General features: G+C 58.4%; 1 protein-coding gene across 2 annotated transcripts in view; it reads right to left on the bottom strand.

The window, feature by feature from the left end:
* The window catches only part of NPTN (neuroplastin), an 84,767-nt gene that overhangs the window by 41,076 nt on the left and 16,408 nt on the right, over positions 1-27,283 (bottom strand). For both annotated transcript variants that reach the window (XM_054168838.1, XM_054168839.1), the window contains exon 2: positions 6,087-6,434. In XM_054168838.1, the coding sequence (XP_054024813.1) occupies positions 6,087-6,434 (348 nt within the window). The remainder of the gene's footprint in view (positions 1-6,086; positions 6,435-27,283) is intronic.

The following is a 27,283-nucleotide window of genomic DNA, read 5'->3' as shown; positions in this document are numbered from 1 at the left end:
GATTGATTCCATGATTCTCAAGCAACTTCTCTGCCTATTGGTTTCCCTGCTTGGAGGTTCAAACTGACCCCATGCTCTGGATGGAGCAGAGAGCTCCCTACAGAGGGTGTGAGGTAGACACAGTTGGCCAAACCTTGTTGAAGGGTTTCTGGGCCTCCTCCTGTCTCTGGGGAGAGCATCCTGTGCACAGGCTCTATGTCAAACACAGCTTTCCTGATGCCTGCAATTCCAGCAGGTGCCCAGGGTGAATGAGGCACAAGTGTGCTGAGGGGTGGCTGAAAGCAGCCCCCTGGCCTTAGTCACAACAGCAAAAGCACAGCCACCCTCTCCAACTGAGAGCTGGGAGCTGTTGCATTCCTCAGGTCACCTCAAACACCAAGGCTCACAAAGGAAAACAAAACCAGGTGAGCCCTGCTGCATATAGAGAGGCCCCAAGCTCCACAGCCTGCTGGCTGCAGGAGGAACTGAAGCCATAACCAAGCTGCTTCGTGCCACAAGCTGAGCTGGGGACAGCAAATCCCCCTCTTGTTTTCTAGGGGGAAAGCCTTTCAGGAGTGGGTTCTCTGAGGGCACTGCCCTTGCATGTGAGAGCCACAGCTCTTGGGGAGATGGTGCAGATCAATCCAGCAGCCTTGGCAGGCAGCAGGAGCTATTCATTTTTGCAGACAGCTGCAGACAAATTTCTTCCCATGCTTGGGGGAAAAAAAACCAAACCCAAACCCCAGAGCCTGCTGCTGAAGGCATTGTGGCTCACAGCTGGCCTCAAGTGCTGCTAAAACCAAACAAGGCCAACCCAAGAGGGGGCCCAGGGTGCTGGCTGAGGGCCCCAGCCCTGCAGGTATTCAAGGTGAGGCTCAACATAGCTCTGGGCAGCCTGATCCAGTTGGGGCTGTCCCTGCTGACTGCAGAGGGGGGGTGGCCTGGATGAGCTCTGGAGGTCCCTTCCAACCCAACCCATTCTGTGATACTTCAACACAGGACAAGAGAGCTTACAGGGGACTGAAGAAGCCCTACTGTCCCCCTTGCACAAAATAGCTTCAGCTTCAACTCAAGGCCACTGCTGGGAAACACTGCCCTGGAGACACTGCTGGGAGCCCTGCCTTTGATTCATCCCTTCAAGGGGGAAATGAACTGCCAGGGAGGAAGCTGCTGCCAGCTGCTCACTTCACCCAGCACACCTCCACAGCACCAGCTCTGCAAAGGGCAGGGGGTGAAGAGGGTGGTCAGGGCTGAACATCTTTTGGGCTTATTTTAAGCAGGCAGCAGGAAGTGAGAGGGCTGAAATCCTGCAACATGCTGTTAGGTAACACATTTGGAACAGAACCTCAGGCAGATGCAGGCAGCCTCTTGGAGAGTCATCTGTAAAGCACTTGGAACACAACTGTCTGCCACAGGACGAGGGGAAGTGGAAAACACCCAGCACAAATGGTTTGCTTTCATCACAGCAAACACTCCTCTGTCCAAAAGGAAGGACTGAAGATTGCTGCCCAGAGAGGCAGGCAGATAAAAAGCCTCTCTCTGCTTACTCCTGACAGGACAAACCAGCTGACTGCTGGGGACAGGCTGAGGGAGTTGGGGTTGTGCAGGCTGAAGAGGAGAAGGCTCCCAGGAGACCTTCTGGTGGCCTCCCAGGATCTGCAGGGAGCTCCAAGAAAGCTGGGGAGGGACTTCTGAGGGTGTCAGGGAGGGATAGGACTGGGTGGGATGGAGCAAAACTAGAAGTGGGGAGATTGAGATTGGATGTGAGGAAGAAGTTGTTGCCCAGGAGGATGGTGAGAGCCTGGCACAGGCTGCCCAGGGAGGTGGTGGAAGCCTCCTGCCTGGAGGTGTTTGCAGCCAGGCTGGAGGTGGCTGTGAGCAACCTGCTGTGGTGTGAGGTGTCCCTGCCCATGGCAGGGGCTTGGAGCTGGCTGAGCCTTGAGCTCCCTTCCAGCCCTACTAAAAATCTAAAAAGACCAACCCCCCCAAAAAAGCTAAAACCCCAACCCCCCCCAAGCTAAAATCCCAACCCCCCCCAAGCTAAAATCCCAACCCCCCCAAGCTATACCCCCCAAAGCTAAAACCCCAACCCCCCCCAAGCTAAAACCCCAACCCCCCCAAGCTATACCCCCAAAGCTAAAACCCCCCAAGCTAAAACCCCAACCCCCCCAAGCTATACCCCCCAAGCTAAAACCCCAACCCCCCCAAGCTAAAACCCCCCAAAGCTAAAACCCCAACACTCCCACAAGCTAAAACCCCACCCCCCCAACAAGCTAAAACCCCAACCCCCCCAAAAAAGCTAAAACCCAACCCCCCCAAAGCTAAAACCCCAACCCCCCAAGCTAAACCCCCCCAAAGCTAAAACCCCAACACCCCCACAAGCTAAAACCCCAACCCCCCAAGCTAAACCCCCCCAAAGCTAAAACCCCAACACCCCCACAAGCTAAAACCCCAACCCCCCAAGCTAAACCCCCCCAAAGCTAAAACCCCAACACCCCCACAAGCTAAAACCCCACCCCCCAACAAGCTAAAACCCCAACCCCCCCCAAAGTTAAAACCCCAAATCCCCAACAAGCTAAAACCCCAACTCCCCCCAAGCTAAAACCCCAACCCCCCCCAAGCTAACCCCCCCCAAAGCTAAAACCCCAACCCCCCCAAGCTAAAAACCCAACCCCCCAAGGCTAAAACCCCAACCCCCCCAAAGCTAAAACCCCAACCCCTCCAAGCTAAAACCCCAACCCCCCCAAGCTATACCCCCCCAAAGCTAAAACCCCAACACTCCCACAAGCTAAAACCCCAACCCCCCCAAAAAAGCTAAAACCCAACCCCCCCAAAGCTAAAACCCCAACCCCCCAAGCTAACCCCCCCAAAGCTAAAACCCCAACACCCCACAAGCTAAAACCCCAACCCCCCCAAAGCTAAAACCCCAACCCCTCCAAGCTAAAACCCCAACCCCCCCAAAGCTAAAAGCCCAACCCCCCAAAAAGCTAAAACCCCAACACTCCCACAAGCTAAAACCCCAACCCCCCCAAAAAAGCTAAAACCCAACCCCCCCAAAGCTAAAACCCCAACCCCCCAAGCTAAACCCCCCCCAAAGCTAAAACCCCAACACCACCACAAGCTAAAACCCCAACCCCCAACAAGCTAAAACCCCAACCCCCCCCAAAGCTAAAGCTCCAACCCCCCCAAAGCTAAAAGCCCAACACCCCAAGGCTAAAACCCCAACCCCCCCAAGCTAAAACCCCAACCCCCCCAAAAAGCTAAAACCCCAAACCCCCAAAGCTAAAACCCTAACACCCCCTGGGGGAAAGAAGAGGTCAATTCTCCCCACAGAAACAGCACCCCCCCTGCAAACCCCACCCCAGCCCCCCCCCCAAAACCGACCAGCAAAGGCAAAAACCGAAGAAGCAAAAGCAAACTGCAAACCAAAACCGACCAAAAAAGTTACCCCTGGGCCCCCTCCCTCCCCCCAGAAACCTAACCCTGACCTTCAGAGGAAAACCCCAAGCCGCAGGGAAAGGCAAGCCAGGCACACAACAGAGCCACGAAGGCCCCAGCCTGGCCCAGGCTCTCCTAAGCCAAAGCCCTTAGGTAGGTCAGGCAGAAGCCCTCCCGGGGCTGCCGGCTCCTCCAAGCCCAGCTGCGCTTCAGCGCTGCGGTGTTTGAGGCCAGGCTGCGAGTCACAGGGGGTGACAGAGAGGTCAGTGCTCTTTGGAGGTCGTTGGTGCCGATGTCAGACAATGCTCACTGCTGGCTGGGAAGCTCCACCACTCTTTAAGGCAGGGAACTCCCCACTGCCAAGCCAAACCCTGCACGCTGAGATGGTTCCAATGGTCTCTGCCCTCCAGGGCTGGCTGGCAACACCTGCTCCCCACAAGGCCCTTTGTGCCACAGTGGTCATGCAGCAGGTTGATAGCCACCTGGTGAGTGTCCTGGTCAGACCTCTCTCTCTCTCTCACACACACACACACAGAGTATCTTAAAGGTGTTCAAGTGTTTGGCTCAACACTTCCCCCACACTCCATGAGGCACACAGAGGATGCTGGGCACAAGGCACACTGGAGAGTTAGCAGCACCAGATGATGTTGGCTGGGGAGGAAGAGGAAAGGTTAAACTTCAGTCCCTGGAGCAGGTTAGCAGCAAGAGTCTGAGGGGGGAGGAGGGAGGGAAACACAAGCCTTTCCAGATGGAGATGTCTTCCCAGGAGTCCATTCCCACACTTGGGGCCTGGAAAGGATTTTCTGGCTCAGCAAGGTGACTACAACCGACCGGACACAGCGAGACGAGCACAGGACCACCACAGGCTTACCACACTCCAAGAGGAACTAAAGGGCCTAGGGAGGGCAGAGGGGATGTGTAGGAGGCACACATTCCTAGCAGCCATTGCTTGGAGCTTTCAGGCAGCACCAGCTCCTGCAATCACTCTGGCTGCCAGAGGTCATGCAGGTGAGCTGCCAGCCTGAGTCCCTTGGGAGCTCGAAGGACAGAGCAGGAGTGGGGCACCGGGGTTGGCGGCTGAGCAGGTCTGAGCCGAACAACCACGCTGCCAGCTGTGCCCACCGTCTGTTTCTCCCACACCTGAGCAATGCTGTTTCCATCTTCCAGAGGGAAGCTCTCTGATCCAGCAGAGCTGACTGTGGCACCAGGGATTGCTTTGGGGGTGGTTTTTGGGCAGGTATCCAAACCCAGCACCGAGACAGAAGTACAGAGCTGGACACGTTTGCAGCCAGCCAAAGCTGGAGGTGGTACAGCCAAGGTCTGCTCATGCACAGAGCAGAATGGCAGCACAGCAGCTGTGTTCTGCTCCCTCAGGACCCTCACTGAGAGCAAATTCTCCTCTACCTCCAGGCTCATGGTGCAAATTTTACTCACTCTACCTATAACTCCTTAGAAGTTCACCCTGCTAGCAGCAGCAGCAGCCCCACAAAATGCAGCAGGGTTCTCCTGTACCCAGAGCCCAAGGTTCTTCTAAGGAAGGGAGACTGAGACTGGAGAGGAGGAAGAAATTCTTGGCAGTGAGGCAGAGGCTGCCCAGGGAGGCTGTGGCTGCCCCCTCCCTGGAGGTGTTCCAGGCCAGGTTGGATGAGGCTTTGAGCAACCTGGGCTGGTGGGAGGTGTGCTGGTGGGATTGGGACTGGGTGATCTTTAAGGTCCCTTCCAACCCAAAGCATTCTATCAATCTGTAGACTCCTGCCAATGCCAGGGGAGTTGGAACTGGATGACCTCCAAGGCCCCTTCCACTTCAAACCATCCTCTGATGACACACATGTCTCAGCTTGCCTGGGACTGCTTTAGGAGCAGAGGTCTTGGAACAAAGAGCAAAAAGCAATTCTGGGTCAACAACATCCTCTGCTTTTGAAAGCCTGGCTGCTGCCAAAAGCTGCATTCTCAGGTGGAAGTCCTTCAGCTCAAGTTATTAGCCCAGCACTGAGGGGAGAATATTCTGGCCCCCCCCCCTTTCCCCTCCTCCCTTCACGGGCTGGATTAAGGATAGCTGCATCAGTTCAGTGCTGCTGCATCAGAGAACTCATCAGGAGCAAGCTGCTGTTCAGAAAGGGGCAGGAACACCACGACTGGATGGCAAAACCCAAACATCCCAAGGGGCAAGGGAAGGATCCGCACAGCAGCGTGGACGCAGCCAGAGCCTCCTGGGAGAAGGCGCTCGGAGAAACTCCAAGAGAGCAGAAGAAATGAAAGGGGGGGTGGAAAAAAGAAACCAAAATGGTTAGAGCTGGCAAGAAGAGAGAAATCAAAACACAAAGGCACTCGTGGAGAAGCCAACACTAGGAAAGCCACTACAGAGCTAAAGAGGGGCAGGGAGGAGACACAGATTCACCCCCGGGCTTGTGGGCACACAGAAGCCACAAACCCAGAGCCGGAGGAGGTTTTGCTTTCACACACCCCCCCCCACCCCCCCGGACTTGGCTCCTAAGGAAAGGAGACAAGAGAGGGCAGACAACAACAGCACTACAGGCAGAGGGGCAGAAAACAGCAGGAGAAGGTAGCGGAGGGGGGTGGTGTGGTGGGCAAGGAGGAGGGGGAGGGTCACTAGGACCGCCTCTAGCTACGACAAAACCAACTACTGCGTAGAGGTGCCGGAGACTCACTCTGCAGGACGCTTATAGTAGCCTGGGCTCGGATCCACGTTATGGAGGGGTTTTGCCTCAAGTCATTCCTCCGGGGGTCGTTGCTGGCCCTGCACTCGTAGGTGCCCGAGTCTTCCAGGGCGAGGCGCGTTACCCGCAGCACGCTCACCCCATTGGCCCCGTAGGCTGTGTTAATGGAGACGCGGCGCTTCCGAGCCCCGTCCCACAGCTGTTTGAAAGACTCGGCCCGGTTGACTTCAGCATACCACCACTGGATCTCTGGAGTGGGGTTCCCAACCACATCACAGTACAGCTCAAAGGCGTCCCCCGTGAGTCTAGTTTCTGACATGGGCGACTTGACAAACCCGGCTAGAGAGGGAAGGGGCAGCAGAAACGCAGTGACAGAGCGGCAGAAAACAACGGAGATCTCGGCAAGAGAGCAGAGCAGCGAGGGGGCAGGGAACAAAGGAGTTAGGCAGACATCAGCACCCACTGCCCGACAGCTTCCCTTCAACAAAGCCCAGCACGGAGCAGCACCGCGGCGGGCAAGAGTCATCAGCCAGTGGAATGTGCTGCCCGGGGAGCTGGTGCTCAGCCTGGAGAGGAGGAGGCTCAGGGGAGACCTCCCCTGCAGGGGGTTGGTCTCTTCTCCCTAGTAACAAGTGATAGGACAGAGTTCTCCAGCACAAGCCCTGGCAGGAGAGGCTGAGGGAGCTGGGCTTGCTTAGCCTGCAGGAGAGGAGGCTCAGGGGAGACCTTCTTGCTCTCTGCAACTCCCTGCAGGGAGCTTGGAGCCAGCTGGGGCTTGGGCTCTGCTGCCAGGCAGGCAAGCAGCCCCAGAACAAGAGGACACAGTCTGCAGCTGTGCCAGGGGAGGTTGAGGCTGGAGGGGAGGAGAAAGTTCTTGCCAGCAAGAGGAATTGGCCCTTGGGCTGTGCTGCCCAGGGAGGTGGTGGAGTCCCCATGGCTGGAGGTGTTGAAGGGGGGACTAGCTGTGGCCCTTGGAGCCATGGTTGAGTTGTCAGGAGGTGCTGGGTGCTAGGTTGGACCTGATGATCTCTGAGGTCTTTTCCAACCTGGTTGGTTCTATGAAGGGTGGTAGCTGGAGAGCAGAATGCTCCCCTGGGAGGCACAGCTTCGTGGGTGCCAGGGTGCCAGGGTTGGACCTTAAGAGCAATTTCTTCAGCAAAAAGGGGTTGCAGATCAGCCTGGCAAATGGGCTGCCCAGGGCACTGGTGGAGTCCCCCATCCCTGGCAGGGCTTCAGAGTCATGTATCACAGTACATTACAGCTTGGAAGGCACCTCCAGAGATCATCAAGTCCATGCCCCCTGCCAGAGCAGGATCACCCAGGGCAGTCCACACAGGAATGCATCCAGGTGGGGTTTGAAAGCCTCCAGAGGAGGAGAGACTCCACAGCCCCTCTGGGCAGCCTGCTCCAGGGCTCCAGCACCCTCTCTGGAAAGGAGCTTCTCCTCACATCGATGTGGTGCTGAGAGGTGGTTCAGTGGTGACCTGGCAGTGCTGGGTTAATGGTTCCCAGCTAAAGGCTTCTGTGATTCACAGCACAAAGTGCTTATCCTTGCCGCTCTGGGGAAGCTCCAGGCTGCAACACACAGCAGCTGGGAGGTACCTCCCAAGCCCCAGGACACTCTGAGAGGCTGCCAAGGCTGGTTCAGTGGGGTGGACCTTGCAGCTGGTGAGTGTTAAGTGTGATCATGGCCAAATGTCTTTCCCTCTGAGGAGTTTTCTTGTTTTATATGAGCTGTCTACAGGAGGAGAAAAAAAACCCAGAATAAAAACCCAGCCTGCTGCCCTTCCAGCTCTGAACTCTGCTTGGACCTTTTCTTCCATCTGCTTGGCACCTGGGAGGCAGGGAATGCCCTAAGACACAAATGGCCTGCTTCCCTGAAGGGGCTGGATCACCCCAGCTCCAGGAGCCCCCCAAGCTGCTAGGGTACAGGAGTTTCAGTGGGGTACACACAGGCAGGCCCAGAGAGTGATGCATCAGCTAGGAAAGGAACAGCACCAAAGCTGCTTCTGCAGCCCACAGGGTTTGTGCCTTCTGCAGGGGGGATGTCGTGCTGACACTGGTGCTCAGGCCAAAATATCCTCATGAAAGCATGAAATCCTCCAATACTTACCAGCCAGAGCCCTGCCCAGAGCACAGACATCCTAAACTGTCCTTCAATCCTATTTTCAAAGGCATCTATTGAACACAACGCTGCCTTCAAGCTAGTCTCTGCCCCCACCAAGCCCTCCCCCTGAAAAGGAGGAGATTAGAAGGCAGCTGGTGAGACAGATTATGCAGCAAAGCCCAGCCCAGGGCTGTGCTCCCTGGGCAGCAGAGCTCCCTCAGCAGCAAGCTGAGGGCCACACAGCTGCCAGAACTCTTGATTCTCTCATGCCTCTCCCTCCAGCTCATGGCCCAAGTGCCAAGGGAAGGTGAGAAAGACAACTCAGTGGGCTCCACAAAATGAGAAAGGGGACTGAAAAGGCCTTGGGAGAAGTTTCTGATGAGCTCCCACACACACCCCCCATGAAGCAGTGGGCTGCAGGTGGGGAATCAGATGGCAAGTTGGTACCAAAGCTGCAGCTCAGAAGCCAAATCACACCCTGGGCTGCATCCAAAGCAGCGTGGCCAGCAGAGGCAGAGAGCTGATCCTGCCACTCCACTGTGCTGAGACCTCACCTGCAGGGCTGTGTCCAGCTCGGGGTCCCCAGCACAAGAGAGACACAGACCTGCTGGGGTGGGCTCAGAGGTGGCCACAAAGATGATCAGAGGGCTGGAGAACCTCTCCTATGAAGACAGGCTGAGAGCTGGGGCTGTTCAGCCCGCAGAAAAGAAGGCTCTGGGAAGAACTTACAGCACCTGAAGGGGCTCCAGGAGAGCTGGGGAGGGAGTGTTCAGAAGGGCCTGTGGTGATCAGAAGAGGGGCAATGGCTTGATGCTGGAGCAGAGTAGATCTAGGTTGGACATCAGGAGCAAATTCTTCACAGTGAGGGTGGTGAACTACTGGAACAAATTGCCCAGGGATGTGGTTGAGGCCCTGTCTCTGGAGGCAACTCAAGATCAGACTTGATGTGGCCCTGGGCAGCCTGCTCTAGTTGGAGGTGTCCCTGCTGGCTGCAGAGGGGTTGGACAAGATGACCTTCCAGGGTCCCTTCCAACCCAATGCAGTCTGTGAATCTCTGCACAAACATCTGGGCTCTGATTCTCCAGGGCAGAGCCAGAGAAGCTCTTCCCAGCCAGCACAGTCCTGTCTGGAGAGCAACTGCTCAGCAGCTGCACACCACAGCCACAAGAACACTCAAAAGGATCTCCATCTCACTCACCAACTCCCTTGCCAAGGCTTCTCCAAGCCTCCTACTCCACATCTACTGCTCAGCAGCAGTGCTGCAGCAAACCCACTGCTGCAGAGGAGGAGGGAAAGCTACAGCACCACAGGAGAGCTCCAAGCGCTGGCGGCCGCAGCCAGCGCTGCACGGCGGCCGCTGCTCCAGGCTCACGAGGATCACCCTGCTCTCCCACTGCTGCAGCAGGCAGGGCTAGGATCTTGCTCTGCTGGACTGTCCCTGTGGCAAGGGATGCTGAAGGAGGAAGACTCTGCACCCCCCCAGAGGCACACACCGGACAGGGAGGCCAGCATCTCTCTCCAGAGGATGCGACAGGCTGCCTGCCGCCGACCCTCTGCGGCTGCAGAAGCCCTTTGGGACCGTGGAGCCCAACCACCCTCTGGGGCTGAACCACAGCCCTCAGCAACACATCTCTGCAGCTCTGAAACCCCTCCTGGGATGGGCACTCAACCACCCCCTGGGGCAGCCTGTGCCAGGGATTTCAGAACCCTTTCAGAGAAGAGTTTTCTTCTCACCTCCAACCTAAACCTGCCCTGGGGCACCCTGAGGCCTCTGGCCCTGCCGCTGGTTACTAGGGAGAAGAGACCGACCTCCCCTCACTGCAGCCTCCTGGCAGGCAGCTGTGGACAGCAAGGAAGTCTCCCTTCAGCCTCCTCCAGGCTAAACCCCCCCAAACCCCTCAGCTGCTCCTCACCAGACAGCTCCTTTGAGGGACTGTGGAGAGCCAGAGGGTCTCCTCTCAGCCTCCCCTTCTCCAGGCTGAACATCCCCAGCTCCCTCAGCTGCTCCTCCCTGTTCCCCAGACCCTTCCCCAGCTTTGATGCCCTTCTCTGGACCTCTTCCAGCCCCTCAATGCCCTTCTGGCAGTGAGGGTCCCCAAAATTGACCCCAGCACTGGAGCTGTGGCCTCCCCAGTGCTGAGTCCAGGGGGGCAATCCCTGCCCTGGTCATGCTTGCCCCCACTGGTCCTGCTCCAAGGCTCCTTGGCCACCTCTTCCAGCCCTCAATGCCCCCCTCTGGGAGTGAGGGGCCCAAAACTGACCCCAGTGTTCCAGGTATGGCCTCAGCAGGGCTGAGCACAGGTGGAGCCAGCCTGTAGCACAGGCTTGCCTCTCCTTGCCTGCATGCCTTCCACCAGAACCCTGCTGCAGAGATGCCAGGAGCTGCAGGAAGACTCCTCAGACTCCCTCTCAACAGGTTCCACTAAACCATCAGCTTCCCCTGCCATGAAATCCACCCCCTGCAGCACAAGGTCAAGGGACCCAAACCACTCAAGCTGCAATTCCATCCTCCTCCTCCAGCTAGCCTGGCTGCTAGGAAACCATTGCTCTACCAGAAAGGCTTCTGAGCCAGGCTCTGTGCTGGGAGCATTTCTGCCCTGAGCAGCTCTGGAGAGCACAGCCCTGGCAGGAGAGGCTGAGGGAGCTCAGGCTGGGGGTGTTCAGCCTGCAGAAGAGGAGGCTCAGGGGAGACCTTCTTGCTCTCTGCAACTCCCTGCAGGGAGCTTGGAGCCAGCTGGGGCTTGGGCTCTGCTGCCAGGCAGGCAAGCAGCCCCAGAACAAGAGGACACAGTGTGCAGCTGTGCCAGGGGAGGTTGAGGCTGGAGGGGAGGAAGAAATTCTTCACAGGGAGAGTTGTTAGCTGTTGGGCTGTGCTGCCCAGGGAGCTGGTGGAGTCCCCATGCCTGGAGGTGTTGCAGAGGGGATTGGATGTGGCCCTTGGAGCCATGGTTGAGCTGTCAGGAGGTGCTGGGTGCCAGCTTGGACTTGCTGAGCTCTGAGCTCTTTTCCAACCTTATTGATTCTGTGCTTCTCCAAGCCTGGCAGTGTTCAAAGCCAGGCTGGATGTGGCCTTGAGCAAGCAGGTCTAGAGCAAGGTCCCAGCCCATGGCAGGGGGGTTGGACTAGATGATCTTTAAGGCCTCTTCTAACCCAGACCACTCTATTCATCTATGGAGGAGTATGCCTGGGAGCTGCACTGCTGCTGGGGCTCCCCAGCAGAGAGCTGTGGTGTGGGAAAAGCCCTTCCTGTAAATCCTCCTCTTGAAGGAGTTGCAGGAATCTGACTAAAAGGAGCTGGCAGAAGCTTCTGGCCTTGAATCTGATCCTGCATTTGTTAAGCTCTTAAAAGCATTGGGCACTGCCTGCACAAAGCCTGAGCAGCATTTGGAAAGACTGCCCTGGACAGCTGCAGCAAAAGGTCTCTCCAGCCCAAATGCTCTGGCTTTTAAGTTTGAAAGCCTCCCTCTCCAGCAGTTCCAAATCCCCTTGGAGGCCAATGCCTCAGACTGTGAAGCACTCAGTGCCACACTTGGCTGGGTAGCCATAGCATCACTGCAGCTGGCTCCAGGACCCCCCCAGCATGCTGTGGGCTGGCAGGGACCCCTGGAGATCACCCACTCCAACCCCCCTGCCAGAGCAGGGGCACCCAGGGCAGGCCACACAGGAGCACAGCCAGACAGGGCTTGGGAATCTCCAGAGCAGGAGACTCCACAGCCTCTCTGGGCAGCCTGCTCCAGGCCTCCAGCACCCTCACACCAAAGAAGTTTCTCCTCCTATTCAGATGGAGCTCCCTGGGTTCTGGTTTGCACCCATTAGCCCTTGTCCTGGGCACCACTGACAGGAGTCTGGCCACATCTTCTTGCCCCCCACCTTTAAGCTCTTGCTGAGCATTGAGGAGATCCCCTCTGAGGCTTCTCCTCCTGCTCAGATGGGTTCCAGTCCCTGCCTGCTGCTCCTTGTCCTGCCCCTGGGCACCACTGACCAGAGGAATGATGGCAACCTAAGAATGAGCACAGACTGGCTCTGGTGGCCCTCCTGACCCCTTCCAAGAGACAGGAGTTGCTCTCTGAAAAGGAACTCCAGGCTGGGATAAACTCCTGGATGGGCATGCAGGTGGTAGGAAAAGCCTCCCTGAGCAGCCAGTGCAGCACACAGGGCTGGCAGGGCACTGAGAGCTCCACACACAAGGCTGGGGTTAAGGTCCTGCACTTTCAGGCAAACACAGCAAACAGCAGCAGGAAGCAGAGGAGCTGCTTCCAGCTGCTCCACACCTGCCAGGGGCTGCCAGAGGGCCACCTCCCCCCTCACAGCTCCAGCCAGCAGCTGCAAAAAGAGCAGAGAGCTGCTAGGACCAAGCAGACACAGGCTCTGAACACCCCAGGGGATGCTCCTGGGGCACCAGATGGGGCTGGAGCTGAAGTGCTGCTGCTCCTGGGCAACAGCCAAGGGTTTCCAGCACTGCTCAGAAGCAAACAGAGGATGACACTCCACAGATCTCACTGCTCAACAGCAGAGGCTTTCAGAGCCCAAGTTTCCTTACTTGGTCTTTTCCAAGCACTTGCTGCTTTGTTCCTACCATGCTCTGCACAGCTCCACGGACATCAGAAGGGTAAACACGAATCAAAGCAGAGACCAAGCCCAGAGGCCAGGGCTTGGCTGAGTGATTCTGTCAGAGCCATCTGAAAGCCCAAACCTGCCCTTATTTGTAGCTCCTGGCTGCCTCATTTCCCAAGTGGAAGCTGCAAGAATCCTTCTCAGCTCCTGCTGTGGAAGGGGCAGCCCTGCCCAAGACAGGAGAAGAGAACTCCAGCTCCCAGAGGTCATGGCTCTGAGGAGGGTAGGGGGAGGCTCTACAGATCCTACTTAGAGATCACAGAGACCTATGAGGAGTAGCAGATGAGTCCAAGGGACTTGAACATCTCTCTAGGAAGAAAGAGAGACCTGGGGCTGGTTAGCCTGCAGAAAAGGAGGCTGAGAGGAAACCTCAGCAGTGGCTGCAAATCCCTGAGGGGTAAGGGTGCCACCATGCAGGGGCCAGGCTCAGTGGCAGGCCAAGGAACAAGGGGCACAAGCTGGAACACAGGAGGTTCCACCTCAACACCAGGAGAAGCTTCTTGCCTGTGAGGCTGCTGGAGGCCTGGAGCAGGCTGCCCAGAGAGGCTGGGGAGTCTCCTTAGGTGGAGACTTTCCAGCCTCACCTGGGTGCACTCCTGGGTGACCTGCCCCAGGTGAGCCTGCTGTGGCAGGGCAGCTGGACTCAATCTCCAGAGGCCCCTTCCAAGCCCAACCATTCCCCAATCCTGTGGCACCTTAGGTGGGTCCTGAATGCCAAACAGAAGAGGAATCAGCACCCTCAAGGGCTGCAGCTGTGATGCTCATGAGCCTGCCAGCTGTATTTCATTCTAGGCAGAGCTGAGCTGCCCTGGCCCCCTCACTGAAGGAACAAGGTGTCTGAGGGGAGGCCTGCTCAGGTTTGGGCTATCCTTAAAGCTAACTGCTGGCAGGCAGGAAAGAACAAAGGGGAAAACCTCTTGGTAAGCATCCCCCAGAAGGTCTTCTAAGTCTTCATGATACAGCAGAAGGCAAGAAAGCACAAGGCCCAGCCAGTTACTGTGGGTGCTCACTGCTGGTGATGCAGCTGAAGGCCAGGGAGACAAGGGGCACTCACACCCAGCCACTGCTGAGGTGATGCTGTCTGCTGAAGGCTGGGCCTCACCTTCCAGGGTGAGGACACAAAGGGAGCACTGCCCTGCAGCTAGGGAAACAAAGGAAGGCTTCACAGGCAACGTGTGGCTGAAGCACAGGATGCCATCCAGCAGGAGCTGGACAGAAGTGGGCTGAGGAGAACTTCATGAGGTTCAACAAGACAGAGAGCAAGGTCCTGCCCCCAGGTCAGGGCAGCCCTCAGCATCAGTCCAGGCTGAGAGCAGCCCTGCAGAAAAGAACTCGGGGGTGCTGGGTGGGTGGGGAGCTGGGCAGGAGGCAGCAATGGGCACTGGCAGCACAGAAGGCCAAGGGCAGCCTGGGCAGCACCCAAAGCAGTGTGGCCAGAGCTGGAGAGAGGGGACCCTGCCCCTCTGCTCTGCTGAGACCTCACCAGAGTACCCTGCCCAGCTCTGGAGCCCACAACATAAGAAGGACATGGACCTGCTGGAGCAGGGCCAGAGGAGGCCACAAAGGCTGAAAGCATTAGGGCTGCTCAGCCTGGAGAAGAGAAGGCTCCAGGGAGGCTTTGGGCAGCACTGCAGCACCTGAAGGGGACCTACAGGAAGGCTGGAAGTGACAGGACAAAGGGCAATGGATTGAAGCTGGAGCAGGGCAGATTGAAGTTGGACACCAGGAGGAAGTTCTGCACAGTGAGAGTGGTGACATGCTGGAAGAGGCTGCCCAGGGATGTGGTTGAGGCCCTGGCCCTGGCAAGATTCAAGGTCAAACAGGCTGTGGCCCTGGGCAGCCTGATGCAGTTGGAGGTGTCCCTGCTGACTGCAGGGGGGCTGCACAAGATGACCTCTGAGGATCCCTTCCAGCCTGCTGCAGTCTGGAAGCGCCCTGCCAAGGCCTGATGAGATCCAGGGAGCTGCAGCAGGGCTCTTCATGGCTGCACTGTGGGGAAGAGCCACTAAATCCAGCTTAGGAATAAATGCCTGCTGAGAGGCAGGCCCAGCCCAGCTGGGAGGGGGAGAGGAGCTGGGAGCCAGGCAAGCTGCAGGATTAACCACCACACACAGGCAGACATTTAGATGTCATCAGAAGTGTGTGGAAATGTTTGGCTGTCCTTTAGAGCAGCTTCTGAAGCCTGCAGAGCAGCTTGTGCCCTGCCTTGGCTGAAGCTCCCTGGGAAGGGCTTAAACCCAGTAAATGCAGTGAGCAAGGAGCTTCCCAGCTGCTAAAATGGACACACAGAATGGGATTGTGACACAGAGAGAGAGAGATCAAGAATCCACCAGTCTGAGTCCACACAAAGCACTGCCTGGGCTGCAGACAGGTCTGGGCTGGGGATTTCAGCATCCTTTGGCTGCTGACATTTAACACAAGACTGAGTTCTGCAAGGACAACAGCCCCAGAGGAGCAAGGAAGGGAGAACCTCCCAAGCTGGAGCCTGGGCTCAGGGAAGGGTTTAACAAACTAGAGCTACCTGGCTGCCTCAGGGAAAGGAAGGCCAAAGCAGCCCCAGCAAAGAGAGACACAGCCAGCTGGGAAGGGAATGCAGGCACTGCAACCTGGCTGCTCTCAGGTTTAAGGATCTCATCATGCATGAGGACTGCAGCTGAAAACAATCAGGAGACCATCCACAGCAGACAGCAAAAGGAGACTGGCCTGAAAACAGCCTGCAAGGAGCAGGAGGGAAGAGGCTAAGAAGCCCAAGGGCACAATGGGCTGTGAGGAGAGGCTGGAAGTAGGCCACAAGCTCAAGAACATCCAGAGGTGACCCACATGGAGCTTCCCCTCAAGAATGCTTTCAGCCACAAGGACATAACTGTAAGCAAGAAAGGTTTCAGTCAGGGGCAAACTTCTCTATCAAGCAAGATGAAGCTCCTGGGCTGGTGCTGTCTTGTCTTTGTGGTGGATTCCTCCTCTCTTGAGAATGAAAGCACAGGTCCAAGGGCAGAACAGTTTCTGAGTCTTGTGAGGAGCAGCTGAGGGAAATGAGACTGTTCAGCCTGGAGAAAAGGAGGCCAAGGGGAGAGCTTCTGACTCTCTGCAGGCAGCTGGAAGGAGGCTGGCTTGAGGGCAGTGTTAGTCTCCTCCCTAGTGACAAGAGGAAATGGCCTCAGGTTGTGCCGGGGGGGGTTAGGTTGGACCTCAGAAGAAACTTCTTGACTGGAAGAGTGGTCAGGCTGTGGAACAGGCTGCTGGGGCAGCAGGGGAGTCACCACCCCTGGCAGGGATCAGGAACCATCCAGAGATGGTGCAGAGGGAGATGGCTCAGTGGTGACTCAGAAGTGTTGGGTGGAACAGTGTTGGCCTCCATGACCTTGGAGGCCTTCTCAGCCTTAAGGAGTCTCTCATTCTCTGAAGCTCTGCCACCAGACCCAGACCTTAGGCTTGGAGCTTTCACTCAGGTCCCTTCATTGGGCTCTCCTCATGTCCCTTTCCTGAGTGCTGCTCTGGATCCTGCAGGTTGATTTCTTAATGATTAAAGAAGTCTGCCAGCTTGGCCAAGTGCTGTGGGCTCTGCAAAGGGGAAGCAAAGCCAAGCCTCCCCTCCACAAGCTCAGAGAAGCAGCTGCTCCCACCACAGCACATCAGCTGGGGAACAGCCCTGCACCTCTCAAGACCCAAAAGGGGAAGAGCCAAATGCAAACAATCCACCCCCTCCTGAAGTGCTGGGGCTGACCTGGCTTGCAGACAGCCTTCTGCTACCAGAGCTCTGCTCCCCAGAGCAAGACCCAAGGGTCCAAAGCATGGCTGGAGCTCCAGGGAACAGCATCAGGAAAGGAGACAAACCCAAGGGCCAGCTGCAAAGATTCCACAGAACCACCAAGGCTGGAAGAGACCTCAGAGATCATCAGGTCCAACCTGGCACCACAGAGCCCATGACTAAACCATGGCTCCAAGGGCCACATCCAAGCCCCTCTGCAACACCTCCAGGCATGGGGACTCCACCACCTCCCTGGGCAGCACAGCCCAAGGGCCAATTCCTCTGGCTGGCAAGAACTTTCTCCTCCCCTCCAGCCTCAACCTCCCCTGGCACAGCTGCAGGCTGTGTCCTCTTGTTCTGGGGCTGCTTGCCTGCCTGGCAGCAGAGCCCAAGCCCCAGCTGGCTCCAACCTCCCTGCAGGGAGTTGCAGAGAGCAAGAAGGTCTCCCCTGAGCCTCCTCTTCTGCAGGCTAAGCAAGCCCAGCTCCCTCAGCCTCTCCTGCCAGGGCTGTGCTCCAGACCCCTCCCCAGCCTCCTTGCCCTTCTCTGGACACCTTCAAGCCTCTCAATGGCCTTCTGAAACTGAGGAGCCCAGAGCTGGACACAGGACTCCAGGGGTGGCCTAAGCAGTGCTGAGCCCAGGGCACAATGACCTCCCTGCTGCTGCTGGCCACACTCTGCCTGCTGCAGGCCAGGATGCCCTTGGCCTTCTTGGCCCCCTGGGCACACTGCTGGCTCCTGTTCAGCTGCTCTCCACCCCTCCCCCCAGCTCCCTCTCTGCCTGGCTGCTCTCAGCCACTCTGTCCCCAGCCTGCAGCACTGCCTGGGGTTGCTGTGGCCAAAGTGCAGCCCCTGGCACTTGGCTGTGTTCAATCTCCTGCCCTTGGCCTCTGCCCATCTGTGCAGCCTGGCAAGGTCCCTCTGCAGAGCTCTGCTGCCCTCTGACAGCTCAACTCCTGCCCCCAGCTTGCTGTCAGCTGCACCTCTCCTGCTGCTGGACTCCATCCCCTCCTCCAGATCATCAATCAAGATACTGAGCAGGCTGGGGCCCAGCACTGCTCCCTGGGGCACACCACTGGTGCCTGGCTGCCAGCACAGAGAAGGCTCCAGAGCCACCTCAGGGCAGCCTTCCAGCATCTGAAGGGAGCTCCAGGAGAGCTGGGGAAGGACCTTTCACAGAGGGCTAGAGGGACAGAGTGAGGGGTGGTGGCTTCAAAGAGGAAGGATCTCAGTTTGGACTGGACATGAGGAGGGGATCCTTCCCAGGAGGCTGGTTGGAACAGCTTGCCCAGAGCTGTTGTGGAGGCTCCAAGTGTTGGAAGCCACAGATGGGGCCTTGAGCAGCCTGGTCCAGCAGGAACTGCTGCTGCCCATGGCAGGGTGCTGGGACTGGATGGTCTTCAATGTCCTTTTGTCATCTGAAACTGGTCAGACCCCCAGAGGAGTGGCAGCCCCCATGGCAGCTGGAGGAGAAGGATGAAGCTATCCCATCCCAAGCACAGCACTGAAGCACTCTGCCTGTTTCTGCCTCCCAGGGGGCAGTCTGATGGTCTCCCACTCTTTTATCAGCAGATAGCAAGGGCTTTCATCACACCACTTGTGAGAAGGAGGTTTGGACTCAGTCACCTCACTGGCAAGGGCTGGGCTGGAGTGCACTCCCTGTCCTCTGGGCAGAGGCTGGCTCAGCAGTAACCTCCATGTGCTGCACCAACCTCTGCCTTGCCTCCTATGTGCCCCAGCCCAGCTCCCAGCCACACCTGCCCTTCAGCTTGCTGCCTTGCTTTGCCCAGGTCCACAGCAGCACTTTGCCTCATGCCTCAGCTGGCCAGAGCAGCCTACAGCAGCCTTAAGCACCCTGAGAGCTGGAGCAGTGCATGGACTGAGTTCCTGCCATCTCAACCTTGCAGCTCTGTGCAGCTGAAGGGAGGCTCTGAGTGGCTCCAGGGGAAGACATTGCCCAGAGAGCACCATGCAAAGTGCATGAGCTCATGCTGCAGCATCAAGATGCACCTCCCAGAGAGGGAAACCTCAGGATTCCCTCCTTCAGACCTCCCAGAGGCAAGGCTTAACATTGGCTGGATCCAGAGCAGCACTCCTCACTCCCCTCTGCAGCAGCAACCCTCCCTGAGGCTGATGTGCAAAGAGATCCATGGACAAACCCATTCCCTGTCTTTGCTCAGGTAAAACTGAGTCCTCAAGCAAATGGTTCCAGAGCCTTGGCTGTGGTGAGGCCATCCTGGGAACAGCAATGCCCCACACAGCCCAGAGACAATGCTCTGCAGGGAGGGCTGGAGGATGGACACAGTGAGCAGCTTCTGGGCTGTCCATCAGGGAACTCAGACGGGGAAGGACCTCTCAAGGTCCTCTGGTCCAACTGCCTCCCCCAGCAGGAAGCTTCACACCACAATGACTTCCAAATGCAGCTCTTTCATGGGAGCCTGGGGGGCATGGAGTGTGGCCAGCAAGCTGAGGGAGGTTCTCCCCTGCTTCTGCTCTATCCCAGTGAGGCTACAGCTGCAGTCCTGTGTCCAGTTCCAAGCCCTCCAGTTGAAGAGAGGCAGGGGACTTCTGGGGACAGTCCAGAGGGGGCTACAAAGACCCTGAGGGGCCTGGAGCAGCTCTGTGAGGACAGGCTGAGAGCCCTGAGGCTGTGGAGCCTGGAGAGGAGCAGCCCCAGAGGGGATCTGATCCTTACCCAGCCAAGAGCTAAAGGGTAGGGGGCAAAAGGATGGGGCCAGACCCTTTTCAGCAGTGCCCAGTGAGAGGGCAAGGTGTGGGGGTGCTGGAGGCCTGGAGCAGGCTGTGCAGAGAGGTTGTGGAGTCTCCTTCTCTGGAGAGCATCCAAGCCCACCTGGCCATTGTGATGCTGGGCAGGCTGCTATGGGTACCCTGCTCAGCAGTGGGGCTGGACTGGATGAGCTCCAGAGCTCCCTTCCAACCCCTACCATGCTGGGAGTCTGTGACCCTGCAAGCAAGCAAAGGAAAGGCAGAACAGGAGCTGAGCACCTGCTCCCTCACTGGGGCTCCACACTGATGCCAGCCTGCTGGCTGGAGTCACACTCTGAAGTGTGGGAGTCTGCAGATCTTCCTTTCCCAGCGATCATCTGGCAAGAACAAAGCTCTGCTTCTCTGGTAGCACAAAGGAGCACAGGCTGAAGAGCTCACTGGAGCACTGATGCAGCCTTTGACAAAGAGCTGGGGGCCCTGGCACTCAGCTGCTGGGAAAGCAGCACTGAAATCCATCCCCCCAGCCTGCAGGACACAAACAGGAGCACTGCCTTTGTAAGGCTCTGTACTCCCACCTGCCAGCTCTGCACAGGGCTTGCTGGTGTGGTGTGCCTGGACAGCTGCTCAGGGGGCACAGGAGGAGCAGCCAGGGGGTAGCAAGGTGCTCTTTTTGCAGAGGATCCTCCCAAGAGTGTGTTCTGCAGCCCCTGCCCTGCTCAGCACCTGCTGAGTGCAAGCCTGCCCTTCAACTCACAGCTTCTTCCTTGTCCAAGCTCTTTGCTTCAAGCCCATCTGCCCAGAAGGGCTGCAGGAGAACCCACAAGGAAGCTCCAAGCCTTGTTTGCTAGGCCCAGCACTCCCCAAACAGTAGGTCTGCCCCTCTGCTGAGAGCCCAGCTGCAGTGCTGGGGCAGCTCTGGAACCCTCAGCACAGGCAGGGGTCTGCTGGAGTGAGGCCAGAGGAGGCCACAGCCATGGGCCAAGGACTCAAGCACCTCTCCAGTGAACAGGCCTGCAGGAGAGAAGGCTTTGGGGAGACCTTAAACCATCCTTCAGGATCTGAAAGGGGCTACAGGAGAGCTGGGGAGGGACTCCTGACAAAGTCATGGAGTGGCAGGGTAGGGGGTAGGGGATTCAAACAGGAAGAAATTCTTCCTCTTGGGAGGTGAGGCACTGAAACAGGCTGCCTACAGAAGCTGGGGTGGCTCCAAGGCTGGAGATGCTCCAAGCCAGGTTGGAGGAGGCCCTGAGCCAGCTGCTCTAGCGGAGGCATCCCTGCCCAGGGCAGGGTGATTGGAACTAGATGATCTTCAAGGTCCCTTCCAACCCAGTTCTGATCACTCAAGGACTACTCCTAGCCACCTCTGAAGCAGACCACACACCCCACAACGCAGCAGAGGAGGCAGCCCCTGAGACAGACCTCAGCTGCCTGGCACTGCAGCCCTGTGCCTCACAGAGGGGAGGGCTGGGGGCACACCGGCACCTGGCAGGAGACCCGGCCAAGGCAGAGGCCAAAGCCAGGTGAGCGACTCCAGCAGGACATGCACCCCCAGCCAGGGCAAGGAGGGGGCACCACCAGGCAGGCTTTTCACAGGCCAGCCTCTGAGATGCCAGGGAGGTTTGTCACGCTGCCATGCTGCAGGCAGCCCCCGGCCGGGCGGCTCCGCGGGGGCAGGCTGCGAGCGTCTGCTCTCTGGGCAGCTGAGCGGGCAGCACAGCACGGCACCCACCCCGTGCCCCCGGGCAGCACGGCGCCCACCCCGTGCCCCCAGGCAGCACAGCACAGCACCCACCCCGTGCCCCCGGGCGGCGCGGCGCCCACCCCGTGCCCCCAGGCAGCACAGCACAGCACCCACCCCGTGCCCCCAGGCAGCACGGCACCCACCCCGTGCCCCCGGGCAGCACTGCGCCCACACCGTGCCCCCAGGCAGCACGGCGCCCACCCCGTACCCCCGGGCGGCGCGGCGCCCACCCCGTGCCCCCGGGCGGCGCGGCGCCCACCCCGTGCCCCCGGGCGGCACGGCGCCCACCCCGTGCCCCCGGGCGGCACGGCACCCACCCCGTGCCCCCGGGCAGCGCGACGCCCACCCCGTGCCCCCGGGCAGCACGGCGCCCACCCCGTGCCCCCGGGCGGCGCGACGCCCACCCCGTGCCCCCGGGCAGCACGGCGCCCACCCCGTGCCCCCGGGCGGCACGGCACCCACCCCGTGCCCCCGGGCGGCGCAGCGCCCACCCCGTGCCCCCGGGCAGCACGGCACCCACACCGTGCTCCCGGGCATCACGGCGCCCACCCCGTGCCCCCGGGCAGCACTGTGCCCACCCCGTGCCCCCGGGCGGCGCGGCGCCCACCCCGTGCCCCCGGGCGGCGCGGCGCCCACCCCGTGCCCCCGGGCAGCCACACTGCCCCTGCAGCAAGGCCCCGGGCTGCAAAGCAGCCTGAAAGCACAACACTGCCTGCAGACACTGGGAGAGCACTCAGCAGGGGCTGGGGGCAGCAGGCACCAACCTGGGCCCACAGTCAGACAGGCTGGGAAAGACCTGAGAGCTCAGCAAGGCCAAGCCCTCCTGACAGCCAGACCGTGGCTCCAAGGGCCACAGCCAGGAGACAAACCCAAGGGCCAGCTGCAAAGACTCCACAGAATCACCAGGGGTGGAAGGGATCTCAAAGATCATCAGGTCCAACCTGGCACCACGGACCTCATGACTAGACCATGGCACCAAGGGCCACATCCAAGCCCCTCTGCAACACCTCCAGCCATGGGGACTCCACCACCTCCCTGGGCAGCACAGCCCAAGGGCCAATTCCTCTGGCTGGCAAGAACTTTCCCCTCCCCTCCAGCCTCAACCTCCCCTGGCACAGCTGCAGACTGTGTCCTCTTCTTCTGGGGCTGCTTGCCTGCCTGGCAGAAGAGCCCAAGCCCCAGCTGGCTCCAAGCTCCCTGCAGGGAGTTGCAGAGAGCAAGAAGGTCTCCCCTGAGCCTCCTCTCCTGCAGGCTAAGCAAGCCCAGCTCCCTCAGCCTCTCCTGCCAGGGCTGTGCTCCAGACCCCTCCCCAGCCTCCTTGCCCTTCTCTGCACACCTTCAAGCCTCTCAATGGCCTTCTGAAACTGAGGAGCCCAGAGCTGGACACAGGACTCCAGGGCTGGCCTAAGCAGTGCTGAGCCCAGGGCACAATGACCTCCCTGCTGCTGCTGGCCACACTCTGCCTGCTGCAGGCCAGGATGCCCTTGGCCTTCTTGGCCCCCTGGGCACACTGCTGGCTCCTCTTCAGCCAGCTGCCACCTGAAGGAGCTGGGAGTGGTGCTTGCCTGTGCAGGATGCTCCCCCAGGCCCTGCTGCAGCACTGCAGTGGTGCAGCAGGCTCTGCTTTCACAGCCTGGCTGCTGTGAGGAGCTGTCAGAGCTGCTCTGCAAGCCTCAAGCAGCATTTCTGAGGAGAGATTTCCTCCCCTGGAGAAGCTGCAGACCAGCTCCCCACAGGCTCCTCTCAAGATCCAACCTCATCATCCTCAGAAGAGGCAGGCATGATCCTCCTCTTCTTTCCATTTATACTTCCTCCCTCAACCAACTCAGGGACAAAAAGACTCAGAATCATCTAGCAGGGGGGAGGAGGAGGGGGCAATAAATATTAAAGAGGCAGCATGTGCTAGAGTGAATTAAGTCAGCACAGAAATATTGCTGCTGCAAAAGAACCTCCAAGAGGCTCTCTGGAGCAGAATGACACAGGAGCAGAACACCTCTTTGTGTGCTGCCAATTAACAGCCAATTAACAAGAGCTAACCCCCAGGAAGCTGCTCCCTGGGAAGGAGCAGGGTGGAATCCAGCTGCCCAGCACCCAACAGCAGAGTGGAAACCTGCCTGGGGTTCACATCTGAGACAGCAGCTGAAGCCCAGGCCCTGCCCCTGGGCTCACAACCACCCCGTGGCTGCTGCAGGCTCGGGGCAAAGTGGCTGGAAGCTGCCCAGTGCAAAAGGAGCTGGGGATGCTGGCCAGCAGGGGCTGAAGATGGGGCAGTGTGTGCCCCAGGGGCCAAGAAGGCCACCAGCACCCTTGCCTGGGTCAGCAGAAGCGTGGCCAGCAGGGCCAGGGCTGTGATTGTCTCCCTGTCCTGGGCACTGGGGAGGTCACACTTCAAACCCTGGGGTCAGGTTTGGGCTCCTCACTCCAAAAAGGACACTGAGGTGCTGCAGCATGACCAGAGAAGGGGACAAAGCTGGTGAAGGGCCTGGGGAACAGCATCTGAGGGAAGAGGGGGTGTTTAGCCTGGAGACAAGGAGGCCAGAGAGCAACCTTCTGCCTCCCTGGCAGGAGGCTGCAGTGAGGCGAGTCTCTTCTCCCCAGTAACAAGCAAGAGGACAAGAGGAAAGTGCCTGAAGTTGCACCAAGGGAGCTTCAGGTTGGACACCAGGAAAACTCCTCCACTGGAAGGGCTGTCATGGCCTGGCACAGGGAGGTGGAGGGTTAAAAGCTGTGGGGCCATGGTTCAGCTGAGGGGCATGGCAGTGAGCCCCAGGGTCTAGGAGGTCTCTCCAGGCTGCAATGATTCCCTGCTCTGCAGCTTCCAGACGACTGCAAACACTGCCAGCTGTGGTTGAGGCCAACAAGAAGACCTCTGCTCTTCAGGCTGGCTACTGCAAACCCTCAGCTTACACCACCAGGGAGCCAAGGCTTTCAAACACTGCTCTGACCTTTCCTGAGCCAACCAACCTGTGTCTGAAAGGAGACTTTCCACCTCTCTTTAGCAGCCTGAATGGCAAACCTCTTCCCTCCCCTCCCCACCCCCACCCCCCTTTGTGCATTCTGCAGAGGTAGGAGCTGCTCAGTCCCATCTGGGATGAAGGAAGAGGACATTCAGCCTTCAGAGGAACAGCCCTCTGCAGGACTGCTGCTTTGCATGACAGCTCACAGAGCCTGGGGCAGGGCTGAGGAGAAGTCATCCAGGCTGGGAGCCTGCACAGGGTGGTCTCAGGTTGAACTGGATGAGCACAGAGGCCTTCTCCAACTGGAACAACTCTGACTGCAAGCTGCTGGCCTTACCAGGAGGACAAGACTGAGAATCCTTCTGCATGCTCTTGAGCCAAAGCCCACAGCTAGCATCTTCCACCAGCATTACAGGCTGCTGAGTGACTGAAGGAAGTTACCCTGCAGCCTCTGCCAGGGGTGGCCAGGGCAAGGTTGCAGGGAGCACGCAGAGGTGAGCTGCCAGGCTGCAAGGGCTTGCTGCAGGGGGTTCTGCTACACCAAAGGTGAGATGTTCACAGTTCACACTGCCACAAGGAACTGAAACAGCTTTAGGTAGCAATTTCCCATCTCTGAAAGGCAAGAGCTCTGGGGCAGTGTGCAGGAGGAGAAGGACAGCAGATTGGGTCACAGCAACCCCAGGCAGTGCTGCAGGCTGGGGACAGAGTGGCTGAGAGCAGCCAGGCAGAGAGGGAGCTGGGGGGAGGGGTGGAGAGCAGCTGAAGAGGAGCCAGCAGTGTGCCCAGGGGGCCAAGAAGGCCAAGGGCAGCCTGGCCTGCAGCAGGCAGAGTGTGGCCAGCAGCAGCAGGGAGGTCATTGTGCCCTGGGCTCAGCACTGCTTAGGCCACCCCTGGAGTCCTGTGTCCAGCTCTGGGCTCCTCAGTTTCAGAAGGCCATTGAGAGACTTGAAGGTGTGCAGAGAAGGGCAAGGAGGCTGGGGAGGGGTCTGGAGCACAGCCCTGGCAGGAGAGGCTGAGGGAGCTGGGCTTGCTTAGCCTGCAGAAGAGGAGGCTCAGGGGAGACCTTCTTGCTCTCTGCAACTCCCTGCAGGGAGCTTGGAGCCAGCTGGGGCTTGGGCTCTTCTGCCAGGCAGGCAAGCAGCCCCAGAACAAGAGGACACAGCCTGCATCTGTGCCAGGGGAGGTTGAGGCTGGATGTTAGGAAGAAGTTCTTCCCAGCAAGAGGAATTGGCCCTTGGGCTGTGCTGCCCAGAGAGGTGGTGGAGTCCCCACGCCTGGAAGTGTTGCAGAGGGGACTGGATGTGGCCCTTGGAGCCATGGTTGAGCTGTCAGGAGGTGCTGGGTGACAGCTTGGGCTTGCTAAGCTCTGAGGCCTTTTCCAACCTGATTGATTCTGTGACTCTGGAAGCCTCTTGGGGCATGAGAAGTGCATGTCATTTTGTCACTCCAGGAGCACAGCAGCCCAGGACAAGGCTCACTCACCCCAGGGCTGACTGGGCAGCCAGTGCCAGGGTAACATGTGGAAGGTGCTGCTGGAAGGAGAAATCATCTCTGCACTTCACTGGTTGCCCAGGAGAGGCACAAATGAAGGGGGAAGGGCAGACAGTGCTATGCTGAACCCCAGGAATGTAGGCCACTGGCAAGCAGCTCCAGCTCCCAGCTGCACTAACAATCCAGGTACCTTACTGTGTGCACTGAAAGCAGGCAGGGAGGAGGAGGCAGAGGCAAGGGGAATACTCCAAACAGCACTGCATTCAGCCATGGCCTTTCACAGCTCCTGCCTGGGCTGCTATTTCCAGCTCCTTCAAAGGGATCTCTTTCTGTCCTGGCATTTTTGTTCCCTTCTCCCAACTCATTCCCTCCCTAGAAACCAAACTGAACTTGTTCCTTTTTCTCCTCCTTCCTCCATATGGTTCAAGATTGGGGTCACTGAATGGATCCTGCTGCTGCTAAGAATAGGAGCTTCAGGAATCTGAGACCCCAAGGGAAAGAAAGAGAAGATGCAGCCTGGCTTCAAATTACCTTCCAGCCTGAAGTGAGAGCAGAAGCTGCTGCAGAACGAGCAGTGAGGTGGTGAGAAAGCTGTCAGCTCCCAAACCCAACCAAGCCTGGAAGCAAGCCTCCCATCCAAGGCTCACAGGAGGTGCAGCATCCTCAGACCTAGGAGGAGATGTGGATTGCCCTGCTGGAAGCAAGCAGCCAGGAAGGGGAGGGATGCTGCATCCCCAGCCCTTGGCCTCTCTGCCAAAGTCAGGGGGGGAGGGGAGTGAACAAACCATGGGGAGAGCTGCACTGTAACCCAGCTAGAGACAACTGACCCCAGGGAAGGCAAGGAAGGGACACTTCTGTCACCATGGTGCTGGACAGCAAGCAGGAAAGCTCCCTCAGTGCCAGCTGGCCACAGCCAGGCACTCAAGCACCATTCCCAACTGCCTGGCACAAAGGGGGTGGCAAAACCAGGAGAGAGCTCAAACACAGAGTGACACCACTGAGAGAGCAAGAGCTGACCTGAGGGCAATGGGAACCAAAGCATGGTGTGGAGCCATGGCTGGGCTGTCAGGAGGTGCTGGGTGACAGCTTGGACCTGATGAGCTCTGAGCTCTTTCCCAGCCTGATGGATTCTGACTGGTGCCAGTCAGCCACAGAGACAGGAACTCAAAGGCAGCAGAAAGCAGAGCAGACAGCTGGGGTCAGAGCAAGAAGTTAAGTATCAGAAGGCAAGAAGATCACCAGAACTAACTGGCAGAGGCAGATCCTGGGTCCCTTTAGCCTGGAGAAGAGCAGGCCAAGAGGGGAGCTGAGCAGTGCTCAGCAAGAGCTAAAGGGTGAGGGGCAAGAGACTGGGGCCAAATGCTTTTCAATACTGCACAGCCAGAGGCCAAGGCAGAGTGGAAGCCAGAAGGCTCCACCTGAACATGAGCAGAAACTTCTTTGGTGTGAGGGTGCTGCAGGCCTGGAGCAGACTGTCCACAAAGCTTGTGGGGTCTCCTCCTCTGGAGAGCTTCCAAACCTGCCTGCACCTTGCAGTCCTAAGGGGGCTGGACTGAATGATCTCCAGAGGTCCCTTCCACACTGGGGTTCTCTGCCCATGGGGAGCAAGCAGGCACCAAGCAGCACCTCCTGAAGCACAAAGGAAGCACCAAGCTGAATGTGGTTTTGTTCTTCATGCAGATGCAGAGCAACCCTCCAACAGCAACAGCTCTCCACACACCACCCCCCCAGAATAACCAAGCCACCTCTTTTCCAGTCACTGCCAGAGCCAATCCTTCCACCTGCCAGCCTGGAAGCAGCTGCA

Source organism: Dryobates pubescens, chromosome 17, assembly GCF_014839835.1.
Source record: "Dryobates pubescens isolate bDryPub1 chromosome 17, bDryPub1.pri, whole genome shotgun sequence".
NCBI classification, from domain to species: domain Eukaryota; kingdom Metazoa; phylum Chordata; class Aves; order Piciformes; family Picidae; genus Dryobates; species Dryobates pubescens.
Note: the sequence above shows the minus strand (reverse complement) of the source record. Positions and strands in the feature narration are given on the sequence as shown.